The sequence below is a fragment of the Macaca mulatta genome, chromosome 16 (genome assembly GCF_049350105.2).
Source record: "Macaca mulatta isolate MMU2019108-1 chromosome 16, T2T-MMU8v2.0, whole genome shotgun sequence".
NCBI classification, from domain to species: domain Eukaryota; kingdom Metazoa; phylum Chordata; class Mammalia; order Primates; family Cercopithecidae; genus Macaca; species Macaca mulatta.
In genome coordinates this window covers 48,140,800-48,166,109 of record NC_133421.1, presented here as the reverse complement: position 1 = coordinate 48,166,109, position 25,310 = coordinate 48,140,800, and the positions used below count along the sequence as shown (strand labels likewise).

The 25,310-nt window shown below is 47.1% G+C and overlaps 2 protein-coding genes and 1 pseudogene across 2 annotated transcripts; 1 reads left to right on the top strand and 2 right to left on the bottom strand.

Annotated features, from left to right (window-relative positions):
* Positions 1-219: 219 nt before the first annotated feature.
* LOC114673239 (non-histone chromosomal protein HMG-17 pseudogene) lies at positions 220-512 on the top strand (annotated as a pseudogene).
* Positions 513-3,576: 3,064 nt separating this feature from the next.
* Positions 3,577-16,367, bottom strand: CHCT1 (CHD1 helical C-terminal domain containing 1). The gene is made up of 6 exons (XM_015120013.3): positions 16,213-16,367; positions 12,003-12,104; positions 11,558-11,733; positions 11,078-11,177; positions 8,295-8,490; positions 3,577-3,817 (listed from the first exon to the last, which is right to left on the bottom strand). The coding sequence occupies exons 1-6, from the start codon at positions 16,261-16,263 to the stop codon at positions 3,732-3,734; spliced, it is 711 nt and encodes a 236-aa protein (XP_014975499.2). The 5' UTR covers positions 16,264-16,367; the 3' UTR covers positions 3,577-3,731.
* On the bottom strand, positions 12,649-17,589 carry LOC144335450 (uncharacterized). Its single transcript, XM_077970835.1, has 2 exons — positions 16,042-17,589; positions 12,649-13,301 (listed from the first exon to the last, which is right to left on the bottom strand). Exon 1 carries the CDS (start codon positions 17,472-17,474, stop codon positions 16,998-17,000), a length of 477 nt encoding a protein of 158 aa, XP_077826961.1. The 5' UTR covers positions 17,475-17,589; the 3' UTR covers positions 12,649-13,301; positions 16,042-16,997.
* Between the last annotated feature and the right edge of the window lie 7,721 nt (positions 17,590-25,310).

Below are 25,310 nucleotides of genomic sequence, written 5' to 3'. Positions count from 1 at the left end.
AGCCCTGCACCCTAAATGCCGCTGCCTCAGGCAGAGCCCTGGAGAATATGTCATTTATGTTTTTTGGGGAATAATTGGACCTACTTTCCCTCCTGGAAATGACAAAAGTTCACAAAGTTTGGAGGAAGAAGAGGCGAGAACGATCCCCGGACCAACCAAACCCCGCGCCCCTGCATCCTGCGCCCAGTGCCTAGTCCCGATGCCATCGTCGCCGCCACCATGCCCAAGAGAAAGGCTGAAGGGGATGTTAAAGAAGATAAAGTCAAGATGAAGGACGAACCACAGAGAAGATCCCCGAGGTTGTCTGCTAAACCTGCTTTTCCAAGGCCAGAGCCCAAGCGTAAAAAGGCCCCTGCAAAGAAGGGAGAGAAGCTACCCAAAGGGAAAAAGGGAAAAGCTGATGCTGGCAAGGAGGGGAATAACTCTGCAGAAAATGGAGACGCCAAAACAGACCAGGCACAGAAAGCTGAAGGTGCTGGAGATGCCAAATGAAGTGTGTGCATTTTTGATAACTGTGTGTACATCTGGTGACTATACAGTTTGAAATACTATTTTTTATCAAGTTTTATAAAAATGCAGAATTTTATTTCACTTTTTTTTTTTAAAGCTATGCTGTTAGCACACAGAACACTTCGTTGTCGTTTCTGGGGGAAGAGGCATATGTCACTAATAGAATGTCTCCGAAGCTGAACTGATGCGGGGAAAACACCTTTCACTTCTATTTTTGAGAGACTTCATTTTGGCTCTCAGGAAGAGGGATTCCCTACTTTTGACACACATGGCTACCTTGGCACAAAAGCCTTGTGGTATGGAAAAACAAATCTGTTTTTATGTCCTCTTCTCCCTTTACACCTTTCAGCATACACTTAACTCCCTTAAGCCCAGACGTCTGTTGGGACCTGATCCCTAGTCATTGGTTACCAGTGTGTCAGACAATCTGGACTTTCCAGTGATGCCACTGAGATGGCACCTGTCAAAAGAGCAGTGGTTCCATTTCTAGATTGTGAATCTTCAGATAAATTCTGCTATTTTCATTTCACTTCCTGAAAGTCAGGGTCGGCTTGTGAAAAGCTATTAAACAACATGCTGAATGTGAAACGTCAACCTCTCTCTAAACTTTCCCTGTTAAGAGCATCAGATGAAGACTTCATTGGATTTTATAGTGACTTTCTTTTTGGTAGTCCATTGAAGAATCCTGGGAGTTTGAAAGTTGTTTTATACTGTTAATGATTGTCTGGCCATGTCCTACCTGAAATACCATGATTGTTTATGGAAAGTATCTTTAATAAAGCTGGATACAGTTTGGCTTGGAAAAAAAAAGTTCACAAAATTTGCAGCCTGATGATGTGATAGAAAAATAAAAACTCATTTTCTGGGGAGAAATTCAAGCTGCAGCAGAAATTGGCATAAGTAAGGAGGAGCCTAATGCTAATCCTCAAGACAATGGGGGAAAATATCTCCAGGGCATGTCAGAGACCTTCTTGGAAACGCCTCCCATCACAGGCCCAGAGGTCTAGGAGGGAAAAAATGTTTTTCTGGGCCAGGTCCAGGGCTCTCCTGCTATGTGCAGCCTCGGGATTTGGTGCCCTAGAGCCCAGCTGCTCCAGCATGGCTAAAAGGGTACAGCTTGGGCCATAGCTTCAGAAGGTGCAAGCCCCAACTCTTGCAGCTTCCACATGGTGTTGAGCCTGTGGATGCACAGAAGTCAAGAATTGAGGTTTGGGAACCTCCACTTAGATTTCAGAGGATGTATGGAAATGCTTGAATGTCCAGGCAGAGGTATGCTGCAGGGGTGGAGCCCTTATGGAGAACCTCTGCTTGGGCAGTGTGCAAGGAAAATGTAAGGTGGGAAAACTCCACACAGAGTTCCCACTGGGGCACTGCCTGATGGAGCTGTCAGATGAGGCCCACTGCCCTCCACACCCCAGAATGGTAGATCCACCAACAGCTCACCATGTGCCTGGAAAAGCGGCAGACACTCAATGCCTATGAAAGCAGCCAGGAGTGGAGCTGTATCCTGCAAAGGCACAGGGCCAGAGCTGCCCAAGACCATGGGAACCTACCTGTTGCATCAGCATGACCTTGATGTGAGACATGGAGTTCAAAAGAGATCTTTTTGGAACTTTAATATTTGACTGCTCTGCTGGATTTTGGACTTGCATGGGACCTGTAGTCTTTTCATATTGCCCAATTTCTCCCATTTGGAATGGGTGAATTTACCCAATGCCTGTACCTCCATTGTATCTTGGAAGTAACTAACTCAGCTTTTGATTTTACAGGTTCATAGGTAGAAGGGACTTGCCTTGTCTCAGATGAGACTTTGGACTTGAACTTTTGGTTAATGCTGAAATGAATTAAGACTTTGGGGAACTTTTGTGAATGCATGATTGGTTTTGAAATGTGAGTACATGAGATTTGGGAAGGGCCAGGGTGCAATGGTATGGTTTGGCTCTGTGTCCCCACCCAAATCTCACCTCTAATTGTAATAATACCCACTTGTTGTGGGAGGGACCCAGTGGAAGGTAATGAATCATGAGGGTGGGTTTCTTTCCATGCTGTTCTCATAAGTCTCATGAGATCTGATGGTTTCATAAAGGGGAGTTCTCCTGTACACACTCTCTTGTCTGCTGCCATGTAAGATGTGACTTTACTCCTCATTTGCCTTCTGCCATGATTGTGAGGCCTCCCCAGCCACATGGAACTGACTCTATCAAACCTCTTTCTTTTATAAAGTACTCAGTCTCAGGTATGTCTTTATTAGCAGTGGGAGAAAAGACTAACACATGGACTCAATCGACTCTCCCACCTTAGCCTCCCAAGTAGCTGGGACTACAGGTGCATGTCACTATGAACAACTAATTTTTTTGTAGAGATGGAGTTTTGCCATATCGCCCTGGCTAGTCTGGAACTCCTGAACTCAAACGATCTTCCACCTCAGCCTCCCAAAGTGCTGGGATTACAGGCATGAGGCATCATGCCCAGCCTTAAAGTGTTTTAAACAAGTAGAACATGACCAGGGACAAACAAAACACATCGGTAGCCTTACTTTAGTGCGCAGGCTGTGGTTTTGTGACTGCTGGCTCGAGCCATCATGTTAGCTAAGACCATCAGTGTTGTTTCCTGTTTGGTCTCCTGCCTCTAGCCTTGCTCACTACCATGCACTTTGTTCACAGTCACCAGAACATCTCCCCAATACCCTAGTCACACCCATTCATTCCACTGCTTGACACATCTCTTGCCACTGCCCATCCCAAGCTACCCACTAAATGAAGTCCAGATGATGCAGGCGGGCTGCCAGGCTTGCCATCCTGACCCCAGGCTCCCTCCCTCCCTACCTGTGTGCTCCCCTGGCAAACACCCAGCTCCTTTGTTAACTCCCCTGAGGCCTGCTCCAGTCACCTGCTGTTGTGTCTTTTCTATGTCTGTCTGCTCCACTAGACTGTGATGGTCCTCAACAAAGTGACCACATCGTATTCATCTGTGCATATGTGGGACACCTGCCACTTAGAAGGTGGCTGGCAAATATTTTTCAAACAAATTAAAAATGTATGAATGATGGCTGTTGGCCAAGTGAGGTAGAACTGTCATAAGAATGTTTATTTCCCACTTCATTTATTCCTAATTAAGACCTGAGAATCCTTTTGATAAGGACAATTCTTTTCCCTTTTTGGTCTCCATTCCCCGTGCTCTGAGAGCCAGGGCAAGCTGGCCCTTTGTCCCAGCTGGTCTTCTTATGGGTCAGTCTCTGGAGTTTCTGGGGCTTCCTTTATTCTCCTTCTCTTGAGTTTTGGTTTTGGAGAAAGCTCCCTTAAAGAATCTGAAAAAGAGAAGGTCAGAGACAGTCAGTGACATCACAAACAGTAAGAATCTCAGTCTGTAATACATGGGGGGTGTTATAGGGGCAGAGAGGAAGAATAGCAAAATCTTATCTTGCTTCCCACCTATATCACTTAGTCTTTTCTCAGAGAAACCCTGTAGAGAGATGGCATTGTCCCCAGTTTACAGACGAGGACTGTCACCCAGGTCCAGGGTAAGGCAATGACCCGCCCAAAGTCTTAACAGCAAGTTAGTGGAAGAGTCAGGGCAAGACCCAAGTTTCCTTGACCTCTGGCTCCAACCTCTGATTCTTCCTTGCTCGTCTCCTAGGCCTCATGACCCAATTCCCAGTACTGTTTGCAAACCCCATTGCCAAGTTTTAATTAAGAACTGACTTTATGGCCAGGCATGGTGGCTCACGCCTGTAATGCCAGCACTTTGGGAACCTGAGGTGGATGAATCACTTGAGGTCAGGAGTTTGAGACCAGCCTGGCCAACATGGTGAAACCCCCATCTCTACTAAAAATATAAAAATTAGCCGGGCGTGGTGGCACATGCCTGTAATCTCAACTACTCGGGAGGCTTGAACCGGGGAGGCTGAGGTTACTGTGAGCTGAGATTGCACAACTGCACTTCAGCCTGGGCCACAGAGTGAGACTCTGTCTCAAAAAAATAAATAAATCAAAAATAAGGGGCCTATCATGGGGAGGGGGGAGGGGGGAGGGATTGCATTGGGAGTTATACCTGATGTAAATGACGAGTTGATGGGTGCAGCACACCAACATGGCACAAGTATACATATGTAACAAACCTGCACGTTATGCACATGTACCCTACAACTTAAAGTATAATAATAATAAATAAATTAAAAAATAAAATAAAATAAAATAACTGACTTTATTAACATAGTGCCAAAGAAATACCACATAGGTGATTTTCATTGCAAGGATAGACTCGGTGACTAATCTTAGCCCATTCCCGGTGGGTCCACGAGTTACTCTGTGCTTTGTCAGGTAGTAATGGGAAGAGCATAACCTCATCACTTATGTAGCCTCTAGCCAAAAACACGTTTAATTTGAACCCATGAAGACTTGCAAATCCTGTTTCTAGAGGAACAAGCTAAAAGATGTCAAAAAGTAGCAACAGGGAATAAATCAGGAAGGAGAACATACTGCTGAATAGAAGTCTCATCTTTTCAACAGGTCAGGAATGTAAAACAAACAAACAAAGAAACAAAGAAAACAGCTAGGCACGGTGGCTCAAGCCTGTAATCCCAGCACTTTGGGAGGCCGAGGCAGGCAGATTATTTGAGGTCAGGAGCTCGAGACCAACCTGACCCCGTCTCTACTAAAAATACAAAACTTAGCTGGGCGTGGTGGTGTGCGCCCGTAGTCCCAGCCACTCGGGAGGCTGAGGCAGGAGAATCGCTTGAACCTGGCAGAGATTGCAGTGAGCTGAGATCATGCTATGGCACTCCAGCCTGGGTGATAGAGCAAGACTTTGTCTCAAAAAAAAAAAAAAAAAAGGACTTTCTTAGGTTTAAAGATTTAAACCTAAGACATGACCAGGTGAAATGCATGGTTTGAGAAGCCAGTGCAAAAGTTCTCTGGCTGTAGGGAAAATTTGAATATGGAGTGTTTAGTCCAATTATTAGATGAAATGAAAATGTTGACATAGAAATCTTGATACAGGGCCAGGCATGGTGGCTCACGCCTGTAATCCCTGCACTTTGAGAGGCAGAGGCAAGTGGATAGCTTGAGCCCAGGTGTCCCAGAGCAGGCTGGACAACATGGCAAAACTCCATCCCTACAAAAAATACAAAAATTACCCAGGCACGGTGGTGTGCATCTGTAGTCCCAGCTACTTAGGAGGCTGATGCAAGAGAATCGCTTGAACCTAGGAGGTTGAGGTTGCAGTGAGCTGAGATCAAGCCACAGCACTCCAGCCTGGGTGCGAGGACTGAAAAACCCTGTCACACACCAAAAAAAAAAAAAAAAAAAAAAAAAAAAGAGAGAGAGAAAGAAAAAAGATAGGTTGATACCATTAACTTAAAAAAAGCAACTCCATTGAGACCAGCCTGACCAACATGGTGAAACCCTGTCTCTACTAAAAATACAAAAATTAGCACGGCGTGGTGGGGCGTGCCTGTAATCCCAGCTACTCAGGAGACTGAGGCAAGAGAATCACTTGAACGCGGGAAGCAGAGGCTGCAGTGAGCCGAGATGACGCCATTACACTCTAGCCTGGGTAACAGAGTGAGACTCCATCTCAAAAAAAAGAAAAGCAACTCCAAATCAAAATTGCATGTACAGCATGATCTCATTTCATTTAAAATATATATATTTAGGCCAGGCATGGTGGCTCAGGCCTGTAATCTCAGCACTTTGGGAGACCAAGGTGGGTGGATCACTTGAGGTCAGGAGTTCAAGACCAGCCTGACCAACATGGTGAAACCTGTCTCTACTAGAAGCACAAAATTAGCCAGGCATGGTGGCGCATGCCTGCAATCCCAGCTACTTGGGAAGCTGAGGCAGGAGAATCGCTTGTACCCGGGAGGCGGAGGTTGCAGTGAGCCAAGATCGCGCCACTGCACTCCAGCCTGGGCAACAAGAGCAAAATTCCATCTCAAAAAAATAAAAATAAAAAATATATATTTATGGCTGGGCCCAGTGGCTCACACCTGTGATCCCAGCACTTTGGGAGACTGAGGCAGGAGGATCACGAGGTCAAGAGATTGAGACAATCCTGGCCAACGTGGTGAAACCCCATCTCTAATAAAAATACAAAAATTAGCTGGGCATGGTGGTGCACCCCTGTAGTCCCAGGTACTTGGGAGGCTGAGGCAGGAGAATCGCTTGAACCCGGGAGGCAGGGGTTGCAGTGAGCGGAGATCGCACCACTGTATTCCAGCCTGGCAACAGAGCAAGACTCCATCTCAAAATATATATATCTGTTTTATGTATATATATATATATACACACACACACATATATACATAAAAAAGATCTGGAAAGTGTTAATAGTGGTGATGACAATGTGATGTTTATATTTCCTTATTTTTGCTTATCTGTATAATCAAATTTTCTCTATGTTTATATTTATACTAATAAAAATGTTATTAATTTTAATAACTGCATGAAACCCATCATCAAAGACTTTTTCCTGTTACTTCGCTCCGTGTACCTCTCAAATCCTCTTCCATTCACCACCAAGCCCAGGCTGCCTACTCATTGCCCCTCACCTCTGCACTTTATTCCCACTTCCCTCCTTTCCTTCATCCATATCCTTATCCCTTTCTTTAAAGCCTGTCCCAAATTTACCTCCTTCAGGCAGCCTGTCTCGTTTGACACATTCTTTGCCCTGTGGCCTCAGACAGCTGTTTGTAAAAGGGAGATAATAACACCTATCTCATGAGGATGCTACAGAGGTTGAGTGAAATTAACAGATACAAAGCCCCTGGTACAGAGAGAAGCCAGTCCAGAAGCCCAGAGCTCACTTTCCTCATCTGAGTCATGGACTGCTTGGCCCAGAGCATCTTTGTTATAGACTGGTCTTCATTCTCTTGTCTGTTTACATCCTCAACTTAAACTGGGATGGTCCGGGCACAGTGGCTCACACCTGTAATCCCAGCACTTTGGGAGGCCGAGGTGGGCAGATTACTTGAGGCCAGGAGTTTGAGATCAGCCTGGCCAACATGGTGATACCCCCGTCTCTACTAAAAATACAAAAGCTGGGCATGGTGGTGTACACCTGTAATCCCAGCTACTGGGGAGGCTGAGGCGGGATAATCACCTGAACCCGGGAGGCGGAGGTTGCAGTGAGCCAAGATTGCACCACTGCACTCCAGTCTGGGCGACAGAGTGGGGCTCCATCTCAAAAAACAAAACAAACAAAAAAACCTAAAAATAATAATAATAAAATAAAAAAGGCCAGGCATGGTGGCTCATGCCTGTAATCCTAGCACTTTAGGAGGCTGAGGCGGGTGGATTGTGTGAGCTCAGGAGTTCAAGACCAGCTTGGGCAACACAGTGAAACCCTGTCTTTACTAAAAGTACAAAAATTAGCCAGGCATGATGGTGGGCACCTATAATCCCAGCTGCAGGGGATGCTGAGGCAGGAGAATCACTTGAACCCAGGAGGCAGAGGTTGCACTCCAGCCTGGGTGACAGAGAGAGACTCCATCTGGAAAAAATAAAATAAATAAAATAAATAAATAATAAAATAAAATAAAACAAAAACCTTTCTATAATGAGCACACCTGGGGAAGAGGGGGACTAAAAAGAGAAAGTAGAGAAGGAGAAGAAAAGATGGACAGAAAGGAAAATGCAGGATGAAGAGAAGATGGAAAGGAGGGAAGAGGAACTTGTCAGGCTCGGGGCAGAGGCTCCTGGCTGCTTGAGTCTACTCTTGGGGAACACCCAGACACCACTCACAAACCCCTGGGTCCAGGCATCACCCCAACACCAAATGGGCATTACCTCTCTTGACATGATCCTGGGATCTTGGCTCCCCGGGCAGGGGGCTCCCTTGACCCGGGGCCTGCATCTTGGACAGCCGCTCCTTCACACCACTGATGTTGCCGTGCAGTCCCCAGGCATCGCAGAGCTTCGGCAGACTGTCTTCCTGGTCGGCCAGCAAGGATCTCTCCGGTGCATCCGAGGCGCAGAATGCCACCTGCCACGGAGCCTCCATGTTAAGGAGAGTGTTGAGAAGAGGGGGACCTGAACTTCAGAGTCCCGGCCCCGCATTTGTTGAGAAATACTGAGGTCTGCCTGCCCCTCACACTTGCTAACCAAAAGGATGGGGTAGGAATCACAGATGTGGGAGAGAAAGGACTGTGGGGACATGGAGGGAGGCTGCCAATGATGTCTTCCTGGGTCGTCCTTTATTTTGAGATCATGTCTTCCATCTCTTTTTGGAATTGCAGTGTCTTACTGGTTTTTTGCAATGAAATGATATTTGTTTAAAAGACCTAACTTAACAAAAATTAAATTGGGAGCCTTACTCGGTTAGCTGAGGCAGGAGAATCCCTTGAACCCTGAAGGCGGAGGTTGCGGTGAGCCGAGATCATGCCGCTACACTTCAGCCTGGGTGACAGAGCAAGACTCCGTCTCAAAAAAAAAAAAAAAAAAAAAAAAAAAGGGAGCCTTTGTAAGCTTTGAGTCTGTTTAAAAAAAAGTAAAATTTTTAAAAATGAAATAAATTGACAGCCTGAATTTTGAAATTAAAATTCAAAGACTATATATATAAATGTTTCTGCCTGGTGTGGTGGCTCATGCCTGTAGTCCTAGCACTTTGGGAGGCCGAGGAGGGCAGATCACTTGAGGTCAGGAGTTCGAGACCAGCCTGGCCAACATGGTGAAACCCCATCTCTACTAAAAATACAAAAATTAGCCGGGCGTGATGGTGCATGCCTGTAATCCCTGCCACTCAGGAGGCTGAGGTAGGAGAATCACTTGAACCGGAGGTGGAGGTTGCATTGAGCCAAAATCTTGCCATTGCACTCCAGCCTGGGTGACAAGAGCTAAACTCTGTCTTGAAAAGAAAAAAAAAAAATTCAGGCCAGTGAAATCCAGAAATCTAGAAATCAGTAAAGTGGCAGCTCCTCTTATTAAGAAGAGAAATCTTTGAAATGATCCAATCATTACATGGTCAGAGGAAGAATCAGTTGCAGAGAGGGAGAGGACCTGGTTAGGGCTGCACCGCGAGAGTGGTGAGAGGAGGGCGCCGTTAGAGCACGGTTCTCATCCCAGACAGATGGAGGCTGAACCCTGCCTCTTCCTTCCTACTTGCTATAAAGACTGTGACAAATTAACTTACTTCCCTGTATTTGGGATCCTCTTTTACACACTGCGGACAATAATCCTAATTACCACTTAGGGTTACTTTTGAATATTACTCGAAGGGACATAAAGTGCCTGGCACGTAGAATGCCTTTACAACTGCTTTATCTATGATTATTATTCTGGACCAGTGGTTCTCAAAGTGTGCTTTGCAAACACCCAGGAGTCCCTGCAATATTTTGACCTCATGGACCTCCTGAAACCAATGGATTCTAATGAAACCTAGTATGAAAATTTCATACTAGGTTTGATATGAATCTGAAAAGGCTACATATTGTATGATACCAACGATATGACATTCTGAGACAGCAAAACTACAGAGACAGTGAACCAAGATCAGTGGTTGTCAGGGGAGTGGGGGCAGGAGGGCAAGGACAAATAGATGGAGCACAGGGGGTTTTTAGGACCGTGGCACTCTTCTGTATCGTACTGTAATGGTAGATACATGTCATCATACATTGGGCAAAACCTATAGCCCGTACAACATGAAGAGTGGTAGGCTGGGCGCGGTGGCTTACTCCTGTAATCCCAACGCTTTGGGAGGCTGAGGCGGGCAGATCACCTGAGGTCAGGAGTTCGAGACCAGCCCGGCCAACATGGTGAAACCTTGTTTCTACTAAAAATACAAAAATTAGTCAGGCACAGTGGCATGCACCTGTAATCCCAGCTACTCGAGAGGCTGTGGCAGGAGAATCACTTGAACCCAGGAGGCGAAGGTTGCAGTGAGCCAAGATCACGCCATGACACTCCAGCCTGGATGGCAGAGTAAGACTCCATCTCAAAAAAAGACTAGCTGAAACAGGGAAGGGGTGTAAGCACCTCTACCTAAGACACGCCTACCAATGCTATGTCAGTTTACTATTACCATAGCAACACTTAGAAGTTGGGACTCCTTTCCATGGCAACAACTCAGAAGTACTACCCTTTTTCTGGTAAATTCCAAATAACCGTCCCATAATTTGCATGTAATTAAAAGTAGGGATAAATATGAGCACAGAACTGCCCCTGTGCTGCTACTCTGGGCACACTGCCCATAGGGTAGCCCTGCTCCGCAAGGAGCAGTGCCTCTGCTGCTACTCTACGCTGCCGCTGCCATAAACTTACTGTTTAATACCACCAGCTCACCCTTAAATTATTTTCTGGGCAAAACCAAGAACATTCCCGGGCTGAGCCCCAGTTTGGGGGCTCGCCTGCCCCTGTATCAAATACATATGGAGAACTTGATGCTAAGCCTCGGCCTCTTCAGCCCACTGTGCCCAGGGCAGGGGTAAAGGTCGAGCAGCAGAGTCTTGCCCTGGCAGTGAGCCCTGGGAAGAACCAGAGGGGCTCTGGGTGTGTCAGTCCCAGGCCTCCCCCCAAGTCTAAGGACACACCAACCAACCCTCAGCTGTGCCCGGGTGGAAGGTCTCATGCCTCACCAGGAACTTGGCCGGCTGGTTGCTCTTGGTGTACTTGTAAAGTCGGCAAAGCTGCTTTGCTTCCAGCTCTGAGAAGAGGGAGACGAACCGCCAGAGCATCCTGCAAAGGGGGAGACCTCAGGCTGGGGAGGCGGAGCACATGCTTCCTCCCTCCAGCATTTGTCTCAGGGTCAGGACCCACCCAGGGGAATATGGACCACATGCCCCTTTGGGGTTTGGGGTTGGGGGAATGGAGGGGTGGGGATTTGCCCAAACTTGAACATCCTATCCTGGTGTTGAGCGCCTGCACGCAGTTGTTCAGTCAGAGACAAGGTGCAATCAGGGCTGTCCTGAGTGACTAGTAGCTCTCTCCATCCCACTAGGCTCCTGACTCCTCCACATAAAGATGAAGGACTGGGGGATCAACTAAGGTGTCCCCTTGAATGAAGAGAAGGTTGCCCAGGAGTAGGTATGGGGAGCAGAGCAAAGAGACTGCCTTACTTTCTCCAGTGTTTGATTTCCCAGGCTCGGCAGTAATGCTGCAGAAAGGTGTTGATGTGGTCCCCTAGGACCACAAGGCTCTGCTTCATGTACTTCAGCTTCTTCTTCTGGGGAAGGTCCCTGGGCAGGTGCAACTTTCGCAGGAACTTCTTTAGTGGTCTTAGATATTCTTTACACTGAGGAGGCAACAGGTGAGGTGAGGGGCCGTGGGAGAAAAGAAGAGGCAGATGGGCAGTCCCAGGTATCCAGCAGATACCACAGCCCTGAGTGGCCCAGTGCTGCGTGTTTTGGGAGGTGGCTCCGGTGCACATTTCACCAAAAGTCCTTCCCAAGAGTAAGACAAGTGGGGCAATGCACTGTGGGCCTGAGGCTTGTCATTTCCTGACTCAGGCCTCCTGACCAATGGGGAAAAGGGGACAGGGTTCCAGGCTGGCTCTTTACTCACAATTTTGAAGGTGTCCTGATCCAGGCCCTTGGCATGGCGCATGAGCGAGTCTCTGGCAGGGCTGGTGCTGGAGCTTGTCTCCAGGCATGGCACATTCGTCACCTGGGAGGAGGCAGGGGGCACTAAGCCGGGGGCTTGGACTGTTACTCCTGGGGGCAGTGCTGGGCAGGGGACTGACCCAAATGGCAGCCAAAGCCCTTCTCCACTGCCCTCTGACCTTCTTGACCCAGCATGGATGTGAGAGAGCCTTGGGCAAAGAAACCCATCTCTGAAAATCTCTGCTTAGAAAACCTAGAATATTCCACCTGTTTCTTTTATAATAATCATAGCATATTCTACTTGGTAACTTTACAAAGCACTTGGTAAACATTAACTCACTTTATCCTCCCACAAACTCTGTCAGGTTAGATGTTGTTATAGGACCAACAGGTTTATATGCCTGCTGGACACTCACAATCCAATATATAGAGACAGCAAAAGTTGCAGCAGACCAGTCTAGGCAATATAGTGAGACCTGGTCTCTACAAAAAATATAAAAATTGGCTGGGCACGGTGGTGTGCACCTATGGTCCCAGCTACCCAGGAGGCCAAGGTGGGAGAATTGCTTGTGCCCAGGAGGTGAAGGTTGCAGTGAGCCGAGATCATGTCACTGTGAGAAAGAGTTTATTGATTGCTGGGTGCTCAGTGAGGAGATGGAAGGAGTCCTTCAAGTCTATCTTCCCAAGGAGCTCTGGACTGGGGTTTTTAAGGAGATCATGGAGGAGGAGGGATTGAAAAAACTGTGGTCATTGATTGGTCAGGGTCAGGGGGATGAAATTATGTGGACATGGAAACTGCATTCTCTGGTGAATCAGGTTTTTGAGGGGCTCTTTAGAACCCCTGCCATCTATCTGTAGTTTGAGTGATATGTAGAACCTGAAATAATATTTTAAAGAGAAACCTCAATGCTTCGTAATGTTTGAGCTGTTATCTACAGAGCAGTTAAGGAAATATCATCTCGTAACAATGTCTATGGAATTCTTTTTTTTTTTTTTTTTTGAGATGGAGTCTCACTCTGTCGCCCAGACTGGAGCGCAGTGGCGCGATCTCTGCTCACTGCAACCTCCGCCTCCTGGGTTTACACCATTCTCCTGCCTCAGCCTCCCGAGTAGCTGGGACTACAGGTGCCCGCCACCAAACCCGGCTAATTTTTTTGTATTTTTAATAGAGACGAGGTTTCACCGTGTTAGCCAGGATGGTCTTGATCTCCTGACCTCAAGATCTGCCCACCTGGGCCTCCCAAAGTGCTGGGATTACAGGCTTGAGCCACCGTGCTTGGGTAGTCTTTTTTTTGAGATGGAGTCTCGCTCTGTCACCTAGGCTGGAGTGCAGTGGCGCGATCTCGGCTCCCTGTAACCTCCGCCTGCCAGGTTCAAGTGATTCTTCTGCCTCAGCCTCCCAAGTAAGCTGGGACTACAGGCACGTGCCACCATGCCCAGTTAATTTTTTGTGTTTTTAGTAGAGACAGGTTTTCACCGTGTTAGCCAGGGTGGTCTCAATCTCCTGACCTCGTGATCTGCCCACCTTGGCCTCCCAAAGTTCTGGGATGACAGGTGTGAGCCACCGTGCCCGGCCTTTTTTTTTTTTTTTTTTTTTTTTAAATTCACTCTATCACCCAGGCTGGAGTGCAGCGGTATGATCTCTGCTCACTGCAACCTCTGCCTGCCGGGTTCAAGTGATTCTCCTGCCTCAGCCTCCTGAGTAGCTGGGATTACAGGCATGCACCACCACGCCTGGCTAATTCTGTATTTTTAGTAGAGACCATGTTGGCCAGTCTTCTCTCGAACTCCTGACCTCAAGTGATCCACCCACCTTGGCTCCCAAAGTGCTAGGATATTACAGTGAGCCACCGCACCCAGCTGCATCTACGGAATCTAAGGAAACAGGCACCAAAGAACTCCAAGGAAGTGCATCAGAGAGCAGGCTGACCTCATGATTTATGCTGAATGGGCTGCAAGCTCAGTTAATTTTCATTTTTCCCCTCTGTCTTCCTGATTAATTTTATAAAGTTTCTAGGGACAGTTTCAATATCATTAACCCTGGTCACAGATTAGAACAATGAGGCATCAAAAGATTGAAGCAACTCCTTGGGGGAATGAACAGGGATTCATTGACTCACTCACTTGGCAAATGTTTACTGATTGCATCAGACTGGGCCCACTTCTTTGCATCCCTAGCCTCTAGCATCATGTCACGTGATACGGTTTGAATGTGTGTCCCCTCCAAATCTTATGTTGAAACATGATCCCCAGTGTTGGAGGTGGGGTCCAGTGGGAGGTGTTTGGGTCATGGGGGTGGATCTTTCATGAATGGGCTTGGTGCCCTTCCTGCCCTAATTAAGTAAGTTCTCACTCTGTCAGTTCATGTGAGAGCTGGTTGGTAACAAGAGTCTGAAAGGTCCTCCTCTCTCTCTTGCTTGCTCTCTCACCGTATGACAAGCTTGCTTCCCCCTCATCTTCTGCCATGCTTGCAAACTTTCTGAGGCCCTCACCAGAAGCAGATGCTGGCACCATGCTTCGTGTACAGCCTGCAGAACTGTGAGTCAAATCAACCTCTTTTCTTTATAAATTGCCTAGCCTCAGGTATTCCTTTATAGGAATGCAAAATGGACTAATAAACCATGCATCCAATGACCATTCAGAAAAAGTGAATGAGGCCGGGCACGGTGGCTCAAGCCTGTAATCTCAGCACTTTGGGAGGCCGAGACGGGTGGATCACGAGGTCAGGAGATCGAGACCATCCTGGCTAACACGGTGAAACCCCGTCTCTACTAAAAAAAATACAAAAAACTAGCCGGGCGAGGTGGCAGGCGCCTGTAGTCCCAGCTACTCGGGAGGCTGGGGCAGGAGAATGGCGTAAACCCGGGAGGCGGAGCTTGCAGTGAGCTAAGATCCGGCCACTGCATTCCAGCCTGGGCAACAGAGCGAGACTCCGTCTCAAAAAAAAAAAAAGAAAGAAAAAGTGAATGATGGTGATGACAAGAAAGAACCTTTGACCATGACAGTGGGGCAAAGAAAGCTGAAAATTAGGCCAGGCACAGTGACTCACGCCTGTAATCCCAACCCTTTAGGAGGCTGAGGTGGGTGGATTGCTTGAGCCCAGAAGTTCAAGACCAGCCTGGCCAGCATGGCAAAACCCAATTTCTACCAAAAATACAAAAAAATCAGCTAAGTGTGGTGGTGCACGCCTGTAATCCCATCTACTTAGGAGGCTGGGGCAGGAGAATTGCTGGAACCCAGGAGGCGGAGGTTGCAGTGAGTGAGACGGAGCCACTGCACTCCAGCCTGGGTGATGGAGCAAAACTGGGTGCAGTGGCTCACACCTGTAATCCCAGCACTTTGGGAGGCCGAGATGGGTGGATTACCTGAGGTCAGGAGTTCAAGACCACCCAGGCCAAAGTGGCAAAACTTTGTCTCTACCAAAAATACAAAAATTAGCTGGGTGTGGTGGCGCATACCTGTAATCCCAGCTACTCAGGAGGCTGAGGCAGGAGAAATTGCTCCAACCCAGGGGGCAGAGGTTGCAGTGGGCCAAGATCATGCCACTGCAGTCCAGCCTAGGTGACAGAGTGAGACTCCATCTCAAAAAAAAAAAAAAAAAAAAAAAAGGAAAAAAAAAAAGAAAAAGAAAAAAGAAAGCCGAAAATGAGTAGCAGCAAAGTGACTGTGAAATAACACTGGACGTCAGAACTGGATTTGCCACCTTTCAACATCTTCTCAGAAAAGTATGAATTTTGGTCTGTGTTGGGGGAGAACAAGGAAGAACCTGTCCAGACCACTCTGAAAGGAAAGGCCTGGGAAAGGGAGGGAGGTGCATGGAGAGGAGATGGGACACAGGCTCCTCCAGGTCCTGGAGACAGGACTCTGGCCGATCCACTCTCCCAACACAGCACACACACCACACAACCACACACAGACCATGTGTATACACACACATACTCTCAAGTCTTAATAACCAACAACGAGAGGCGACCTCTTCCCCATCGTATCGCCGGGAACACAGGTCAAGCATAAACTTCTGAATGAATGAACATTCTTGTGCTTTAGGCCTCTTGCTATCTCAGGTACCCTACCATTGTTCTTCTCTTCTCTCCTGAATTTCATGTTCTCTACTTTCCAAAACCAGCCCCTCCGGGACGCTCTTTCCCTCCCTCCCTCACACCCCACTTCACCTTCTCTAGTGGCTTGTCCCCTTCACCCCCTTGCCCATCTGAGGCCTCCATCTCAGCAGGTGTGCCGGTAGGCTCCAGAGTGGCACTCCCCACGTCCCCTCTGGCTTCTGACCTACTGCTTCTGTGACCTGGCCGTCTCAGGGAGTGGGCAGATTGGCTCCAGAACTCGGAGCAAAGCCATGGCAACTGCCAACACAGAGCCCAGCCCCCCACCCCGCTCCCATCTCCTCATTCTTAGGGGTGGCCGCAGCTGGCTCCTCCTGCTGGGATCTGGACTAGGGAACGGAGCAAGATGTGCGGGGTCGAGCGAGGACTTTGGCAGAGCGCACAGCTCGCCAGGAGAGGCTGGCGCCCCTTCTCCCAAGGGTACTGTCAGATGCTGTTGATTCTGACACCACCTGGTAAGGCTTTTGAACTCATTTTCCTGCACGTGTGCCATTCCTGCCTGCTAGGTTACGCCGTGGTGGGGGCTCCCCAAGAGAAAGCACAGTTTGTAAGATTGTTTTCTGATTTGGGACAGAGGTCTAGGGAGCGCTGAAAGGGAGAAGGGACACAGCACGCACTGCCCCTGCGGCCTCCAGGAAGTTGTTAATAATAAGCCCTCGGTGCCGGCTGTTGGGTGCGGGGTGCTGAGTACTGGGTGGGATGTGTTTTGGGGGTGTATAAAGATCCCCGCCAGTGCCCACGGGCTCTGTAACCCTCCCCGCGGCCTTCCCTGGGGCAGGTACCCCAGCGGTCTCGCTTCACAGAGGAGGGGCTGAGACGCGGGCAGTCCCGTCGGCGGCCTAGTGTGCGCAGCCACCAGGCGGGGCGCGGGGTGTCGGCGAAAGTCCCGCCACCCCGGCTCTTCCCACCCGCGAGCCCACCAGGGACCCGAAGCCGACGGCGGAAACACGGTGGGCAGAGTCCGGGTGTAGCCTGAGCCGGCAGGGCAGGGCCGGGAGGCGCTCAGGCGACCTCAGGACCCTGGCCCCTGGCGCGGCAGCAGCGCCCCCTCGCGTCCCTGGCCGGCACACGGCGGGGTCCCGGCAATGAGAGACCGTTGCTGCCACGGTTTCCCCACTCGAGCCACCTTTTCTTCCCTGAAACTCGGAATTTCTACTCCCGGACCTTCCTTCGTGTCCTCTGGGCCCGCGGCCCAGTTGTCCCCACTCAGTGTGGCCCTGTTCTTCGCCTTCCTTCGCGACAGTGCGGTGGGACCGCCGTCGGCCCGGGCCTCCCCTCGCCACCCAGCGGCCACCCCGGCCACAGGACAGGGTCATAGCGGCTTCAAGTAGGGGTAGCCCGGAGGCCCGGGGCTTTGGAGGAGCACCTTTGAGTCCCGAAACTTTTTCACTTGTCCTCTATGCCAGGATGTTCAGCAACCGTCTTTTTTTTTTTTTTTTTTTTTTTTTTTGTAAGGGGAAGAATGAACCTTCCACTTATCCGCCTCCAAAATGGAAGGTCTATTTTCTGAGCATTAATTCTGGATTATTTTGTGAGTATTAAGAAGGATAATTATATTGGCAAGAGCAAGGGGAAAGGAACCTTTACATACGTTTCTACTGGCAGTGAGACTGGTAAACAATGTATTTAAAAGTGTTTAAATGTGCATGCTCTGTGACGCATCAGTTCTACTTATAAGAATTAGTCCTAAGGGGAGAAGATGAGGACTGTTACAATAGTGACAATTTGGAAACAATTGCAATGTCACTAATAGAATATATAAATCATGGTATATTCATAAAAACATTAAACATGCCGCTATATATTTATTGATATGGAAAACAGGAACTAAAACCATGTATGGTATGATTCCATTTTGGCTCAAGCCTGTAATCCCAGCACTTTGGGAGGCCGAGATGGGCGGATCACGAGGTCAGGAAATCGAGACCATCCTGGCTAACACAGTGAAACCCCGTCTCTACTAAAAAGTACAAAAAAAATACTAGCCGGGCGAGGTGGCGGGCGCCTGTAGTCCCAGCTACTCGGGAGGCTGAGGCAGGAGAATGGCGTGAACCCGGGAGGCGGAGCTTGCAGTGAGCTGAGATCCGGCCACTGCACTCCAGCCTGGGCAACAGAGTGAGACTCCGTCTCAAAAAAAAAAAAAAAAAAAAAAAAAAAAAAAAAGTCTTGAAGGATACACTTCAAAATATCCAACGTAGTTTTTCACTTTCTTCACATATTATCTGTATTTTTTAAAATGACAGATATGCTTTACTTTTACAGTCAGGAAAGAGGTATTTCGTTTTGTTTTGTTTTGTTTTGAGTGGGAGTTTTGTTCTTATTGCCCTGGCTGGAGCAATGGGGTGATCTCGGCTCACTACAACCTCTGCCTCCCAGCTTCAAGCGATTCTCCTGCCTCAGCCTCCCAAGCAGCTGGGATTACAGGCATGTGCCACCACGTCGGGCTAATTTTGTATTTTTAGTACAGACAGTGTTTCTCTATGTTGGTCAGGCTGGTCTCAAACTCCCGACCTCAGGTGATCCGCCTGCCTCGGCCTCCCAAAGTGCTAGGATTACAGGTGTGAGCCACCGCGCCCGTCCAGGAAAGAGTCTTTTTTAAAAATCTACTCATAAGGACTAAATAACATTATTAAAAACATTATATAATGCTAAGTTTAAAAACAATATAATTCTGCCAGGTGTGGTGGCTCACGCCTATAATTCCAGCAGTTTGAGAGGCAGAGATGGGTGGGTCACCTGAGGTCAGAAGGTTGAGAACAGCCTGGCCAACATGGGAAAACCTCGTCTCTACTGAAAATACAAAAATTAACTGGGTATGGTGGTGCATGCCTGTAATCCCAGCTACTCAGGAGGCTGAGGCAGGAGAATCACTTAAACCCGGGAGGCAGAGGTTGCAGTGAGCCAAGACCATGCCCCTGCACTCCAGCCAGAGCAACAGAGCAAGACTCTGACTCAAACTAATAATAATAATAATAATAATAATAATTCTTTATTTTTAACCTTGAGTTCAAGGGTACATGTGCAGGTTTGTTATATAGATAAACCCGTGTCATGGGGTTTTGTTGCACAGATTATTTTGTTACCCAGGTATTAAGCTTAGTACCCATTAGTTATTTTTCCTGATCCTCTTTCTTCTCCCACCCTCCACCTTCCGGTAGGCCCCAGTGTATGTTGTTCCCCTCTACGTGTTCATGTTTTCTCATCATTTAGCTCCCACTTATAAGTGAGAACATGCGATATTTGGTTTTCTGTTCCTATGTTGGTTTTCTAAGGATAATAGCCTTCAGCTCCATCAATGTTCCTGCAAAGGACATGCTCTCGTTATTTTTTATGGCTGCATAGTATTCTATGATGGATATGTACCACATTTTCTTTATCCAGTCCACCGATGGGCATTTAGGTTGATTCCATTTAGAAGCGATTGTGAATAGTGCTGTAATAAACATACGAGTGCATGTGTCTTTATGGTAGAACGATTTGTATTCCTTTGGGTATACATCCAGTAACAGAATTGCTGCGTTGAATGGCAGTTGTGTTTTTAGCTCTTTGAGGATTCACTACACTGCTTTTCACCATGGTTGAACTAATGTACACTCCCACAAACAGGGTAGAAGTGTTTCTTTTTCTCTGCAACCTTGCCAGTATTTGTTATTTTTTGACTTTTTAATAATCATCATTCTGACTGGTGTGAAGTGGTATCTCATTGTGGTTTTGATTTGCATTTCTTTAATGACCAGGGATGTTGAGCTTTTTTTCATATGCTTATTTGTTGCATGTATGTTTTCTTTTGAAAAGTGTCAGTTCATGTCCTTTGATGGCTTTTTAATGGGGTTTTTTTTTCTTGTAAATTTGTTTAAGTTCCTTATAGATGCTGGATATTAGACCTTTGTAGGATGCATAGTTTGCAAAAATTTTCTCCCATTCTGTAGGTTGTGTTTACTCTATTGATAATTTATTTTGCTGTGCAGAAGCTCTTTAGTTTAATTAGATCCCATTAGTCAGTTTTTGCTTTTGTTGAAACTGCTTTTGGTGACAGACACAATTCTGAGAAGATGCAGTAGAATACAAAAAAGGAAAAGTTAATAGTTAAAAAACAACAACAACAGCAACAAAACAGAGGCCAGGCGCGGTGGCTCACACCTGTAATCCCAGCACTTTGGGAGGCGGAGGCGGGCGGATCACCTGAGGTCAGGAGTTTGAGACTAGCCTGGCCAACATGGTGAAACCCTGTCTCTACTAAAAATACAAAAATTAGCTGGGTGTGGTAGGGCACACCTGTAGCCCCAGCTACTCAGGAGGCTGAGGCAGTAGAATTGCTTGAACCCAGGAGGCGGAGGTTGCAGTGAGCTTAGATTGTGCCACTGCACTCCAGCCTGGGTGACAGAACAAGACTCCGTCTCAAAATAAAAATAAAAACAAATAAATACATAAAAATTTTAAAAATCAGACCAGGCACAGTGGCTCAAGTCTGTAATCCCAGCACTTTGGGAGGCTGAGGCAGGCAGATCACCTGAGGTCAGGAGTTTGAGACCAGCCTGGCCAACATGGCGAAATCCCGTCTCTACTAAAAATACACAAAATCCCGTCTCTACTAAAAATACAAAAATTAGCCGGGTGTGGTGGTGGGCACCTGTAATCCCAGCTACTCAGGAGGCTGAGGCAGGAGAATCGCTTGAACCTGGGAGGCAGATGTTGTAGTGAACTGAGGTCGTGGCACTGCACTCCAGCCTGGGCGACACGAGTGAGACTCTGTCACACACACACACACACACACACACACACAAAAAAGAAAATTAAAAAATCAGCTGGCATGGTGGCTTACACTTGTATTCTCAGCACTTTGGGAGGCCAAGGCAAGAGGATCTTTTGAGCCTAGGAGTTCGAGACCAGCATGGGCAATGTAGAGAGACTCCCCACCAAAAAAACAGAACATAAAAGGGTATGTATGCTACGTTTCATAAGTGGAAGCAAATATGGATCAAGACTGGGAGAAAATACAGTTAAAAAAAAGAAAAGAAAAGAAATTTGCCGGGCACAGTGGCTCACACCTGTAATCCCAGCACTTTGGGAGGTTGAAGTGGGTAGATCACCTGAGGTCAGGAGTTCGAGACCAGCCTGGCCAACGTGGTTAAAACCAGTCTCTACTAAACATATAAAAATTAACTGGGTGTGGTGGTGCACACCTGTAATCCCAGCTACTCAGGAGGCTGAGGCAGGAGAATGACTTGAACCCAGGAGGGGGAGGTTGCAGTGAGCTGAAATCACACCACTGCACTCCAACCTGTGTGACAGGTTGAGACTCTGTCTCAAAAAAAAAAAAAAAAAAAAAAAAATTGGGTATATACATACCTATATAAATACATGAATATATGTGTATGTGTGCATGTGTGTGTATATATATCCCTGATTCAATTCAGGAGGAGGAAATAAATGTTAGAACTTCAAAGTTTAGCTGCCCCTTCCTGTTTCCTAATCCCAAGCTACCATTTTCCCTGCCAGAGCTTTCAGCAAGCCCTAGGCTTTGGATGACTGCCCTATTCTCATAATGGTTTTATTATCAACCATGGGGAGTAGCCTGAAGAGACAATTGAACCTAACAGCAGCCAGGAATAATGGCTCAACATTAACTAAGACAAAACAAAAATCCATTGCCTTTGGGAGCGTTCTTCAAAATTTCATTGGTTAGCATAAAATGACACTATAGGGCAAATCAAGTTATTCAACAAAGCCATCCCTCCACCACAGTTTTTTTTAATCCAAATATGTGCCATATACTTTAGGCATCTGGTAGGTTGGCAGGGGGTTGGGGGTTGTTAATTTGTCCACCCTCCACTTTATGCAGGTTGGCATGCTCTTTGATGGAACACACCTGTTTCATAATCATCACACTTTACCTCCATCCCCCAGTATATGTGATGGAACTCACGAAATTCTTGTTGTATATCCTGAATTAAGCATACATAGAAAATAACTCAGCATCTACTGCTTATACTTCCCCTCATAGATATGAAATCTGCCCATCTCTCTTTCTGAGTTGAACAGTGATGTAGAATCCTTGTATTATCCTAAAGAACTCTCCTCTATCCCCTTTTCTTTATAAGAAACCCAAGAGTAAGCCAGATGCAGTGGGTCACACCTGTAATCCCAGCGCTTTGGGAGGCCAAGGCGGGCAGATCACGAGGTCAAGAGATTGAGACCATCCTGGCCAACATGCTGAAACCCTGTCTCTACTAAAAATACAAAAATTAGGTGGGCGTGGTGGCACGTGCCTGTAGTTATAGTTACTTGGGAGGTTGAGGCAGGAGAATTGCTTGAACCTGGGCCGTGCAGGTTGCAGTGAGCCGAGATCATGCCATTGCACTCCAGCCTGGGCAACAGAGTGAGACTCAATCTCACACACACACAAAAAAAACCCACCACCAAACGTATCTTAAAATTGCCAAAAGAGACTTTTTGATCTTGCTCCAAATTATCCAATTAGTATTGTATAAAGACTCCAAGAAAAGTAAGGTCATTGAAATCCCTGTCATAGCTGGAGTGCTGGGTCTGAAGAGCATGCCAGCACCTCCCAGCTAAGGCAAAGTGACCCTACTCCAAGGCTACCTGGATCTGAATCATTACCTAAGACACTGTCTTAATCCATCAATGGACTTAAGGGAGTCAACAAACCCTTGAAGTGCTATCCAGTGAATTGTATGCAAAGACTCATCAAAGAGGTCTAGCCCCAAAGATATTAGGAACTAAGGATCTAACAAGTCTAACCTAAGCTTGTGGACCTTCTCAGCAGTGATTCTGAAAGTTAGATGGGTCTTTAACCCATGGAAGCCTTCAAATGGAGACACTGTGACAAACACCAGACACAGGGCTGGTCTTGAGAGAAAAAAGGCAGAGGAAGAAGCCAAGCAGGTTTAAAGCCCAACTAACCATAATCCAGGCCCAAGCCAAGGAACCAGGGAGTAAACAGAAGGCCAGTAAGATCTTTGACCATGTACAGTGAAGTCCTGTGTCTTCCCTGCCAGCAGCCTACATCCAGCCCTCCCCAGTGGACAGGAATCTCCTCTTGTGCTAATACAAGGCATCAGGACCTTCCAAGACAGGCTGCAGGTGAGACTAAGCAAGGAACTTTCTTAGGGACCTGCTGGTTACCACCCCCCCAAGCATGAAAATAACAAAAAATTTATTTTCTTTATAGAGGATTATAAACAGAGGACTGAACTCCAACCACCCATTCTTTGTTTTAAATTTCTTCCTGTAATCCCAGCTACTCAGGAGGCTGAGGCAGGAGAATTACTGCTTGAACCCGGGAGATGGAGGTTGCAGGGAGCCCAGATTGCACCACTGCACTCCAGCCTGGGCAACAGAGCAAGACTCCATCTCAAAAAAAAAAAAAAAAAAAAAAAAAGGAAAAGGAAAGAAAAATAAAAACCTAGAGTTCCTTCTAGGGAAATTCCAGGCACCTAGCTAGCCTGGAGAAGTAAATGAGCAACTTGATGAACAAGAAGGCAATAGCACTTTAAAACAATAACTGGCTGGGCACGGTGGCTCATGCCTGTAATCCCAGCACTTTGGGAAGCCGAGGTGGGTGGATCACCTGAGGTCAGGAGTTCGAGGCCAACCTGACCAATATGACGAAACCCCGTCTCTACTTAAAATACAAAAATTAGCTGGGCCTGGTGGTGGGTGCCTGTAATCCCAGCTACTCGGGAGGCTGAGACATGAGAATAGCTTGAACCTGAGAGGCAGAGGTTGCAGTGAGCCGAGATTATACCATAGAACTCCAGCCTGAGTGACAGAGCAAGACTCTGTCTCAAAAAAATAAACAAATAAATCAATAAAACAACAACTAAGGAAGTTAGAGTCAGGAGATATTTTATTCCCTATAGAAACTAAAGATACCATCTTGTCTGGCTCTGTCACCCAAACTGGAGTGCAGTGGCATGATCTCGGCTCACTGCAACCTCCGCCTCCCAGGTTCAAGCGATTCTCCTGCCTCAGCCTCCCAAGTAGCTGGGACTACAGGTGCATGCCACCATGCCTGGCTAATTTTTGTATTTTTAGTAGAGATGAGGTTTTGCCATGTTAGCCAGGCTGGTCTCGAACTCCTGACCTCAAGTGATCTGCCCACCTTGGCCTCCCAAAGCACTGGGATTATAGGCGTGAGCCACCACGTCTGGCTGATAACATCTTAATACGTGTCCCTGAGTTGTTTTTCAGAAACCCAGACCCCCATCCAACTCTGCTGGCACATAGACCTCAAATAAGGGGGAACAAAGGACTGAACTCCAAACCAACCATTCTTTTTAAAAAATTTCTTCCTGAGGAGCCTGGAGAAGGTCACACTCATGAACCAGAGGTAATATTTTTGGTTTTTTTTTTGAGACAGAGTCTAGCTGTCACCAGGCTGGCATGCAGCTGTGCGATCTCAGCTCACTGCAACCTCCACCTCCCAGGTTCAAGCGATTCTCTTGCCTTAGCCTTCCGAGTAGCTGGGATTACAGGCATGTGCCACCACGCCAAGCTAATTTTTGTATCTTTAGTAGAGACAGAGTTTCACTATGTTAGCCAGGATGGTCTCAATCTCCTGACCTCGTGATCCGCTCACCTTGGCCTCTCAAAGTGCGAGGATTACAGGCATGAGCCACTGCGCCCAGCCAGTAACATTCTTTTCTGCTGATCCCAAAGTTTTAGACAAAAGCTTTGCCTTCTTAACCAATCAGAAGTCAAAAATTTTTTGAATCCACCTGTCCTCCCTTCCTTTTTAAGTCAAAATAATATATAACCTTTCTGTACTGGTTTATGACTTTGCCTATAACATCCGTCTCCCTGCGTTTAAAAACCCTTACCTGTAAGCCATCCGGGAGATCAGGTCTTAAGTACGAGCTGCCGACTCTCCTTGCTTGGCACCCTGCAATAAAGTCCTCACTTTCTTTCACTGCTATTCTGACATCAGTATTCTTTTTGCTGGGCCAGGTGAGTGGACCCAATTTCTATAACACAGGGATAAGTCTTTGCCTTCCCCACTGGCAAGATATAGACACACCTTTGCACATAAGTCATGAGCATCTCTCCAACTCCTGCTTCTCTCAAAATAGTTTTCAAAAATGTTTTGTACTCTTTTCTTCACTCTTATCTGATATTTACTGTAGTTTTCC

Excerpts from the sequence above, each read along its gene's own strand:
- CHCT1 (XM_015120013.3), bottom strand. The coding sequence starts at position 16,263 with ATGGAGGCCTCAGATGGGCAAGGGGGTGAAGGGGACAAGCCACTAGAG. Across the intron at positions 12,105-16,212 it reads GGGACAAGCCACTAGAGAAG|GTGACGAATGTGCCATGCCT; the intron begins GTGAAGTGGGGT and ends GCCTCCTCCCAG. Across the intron at positions 3,818-8,294 it reads CCAGGATCATGTCAAGAGAG|ATTCTTTAAGGGAGCTTTCT; the intron begins GTAATGCCCATT and ends TCTCTTTTTCAG.
- LOC144335450 (XM_077970835.1), bottom strand. The coding sequence starts at position 17,474 with ATGACCCTGTCCTGTGGCCGGGGTGGCCGCTGGGTGGCGAGGGGAGGC.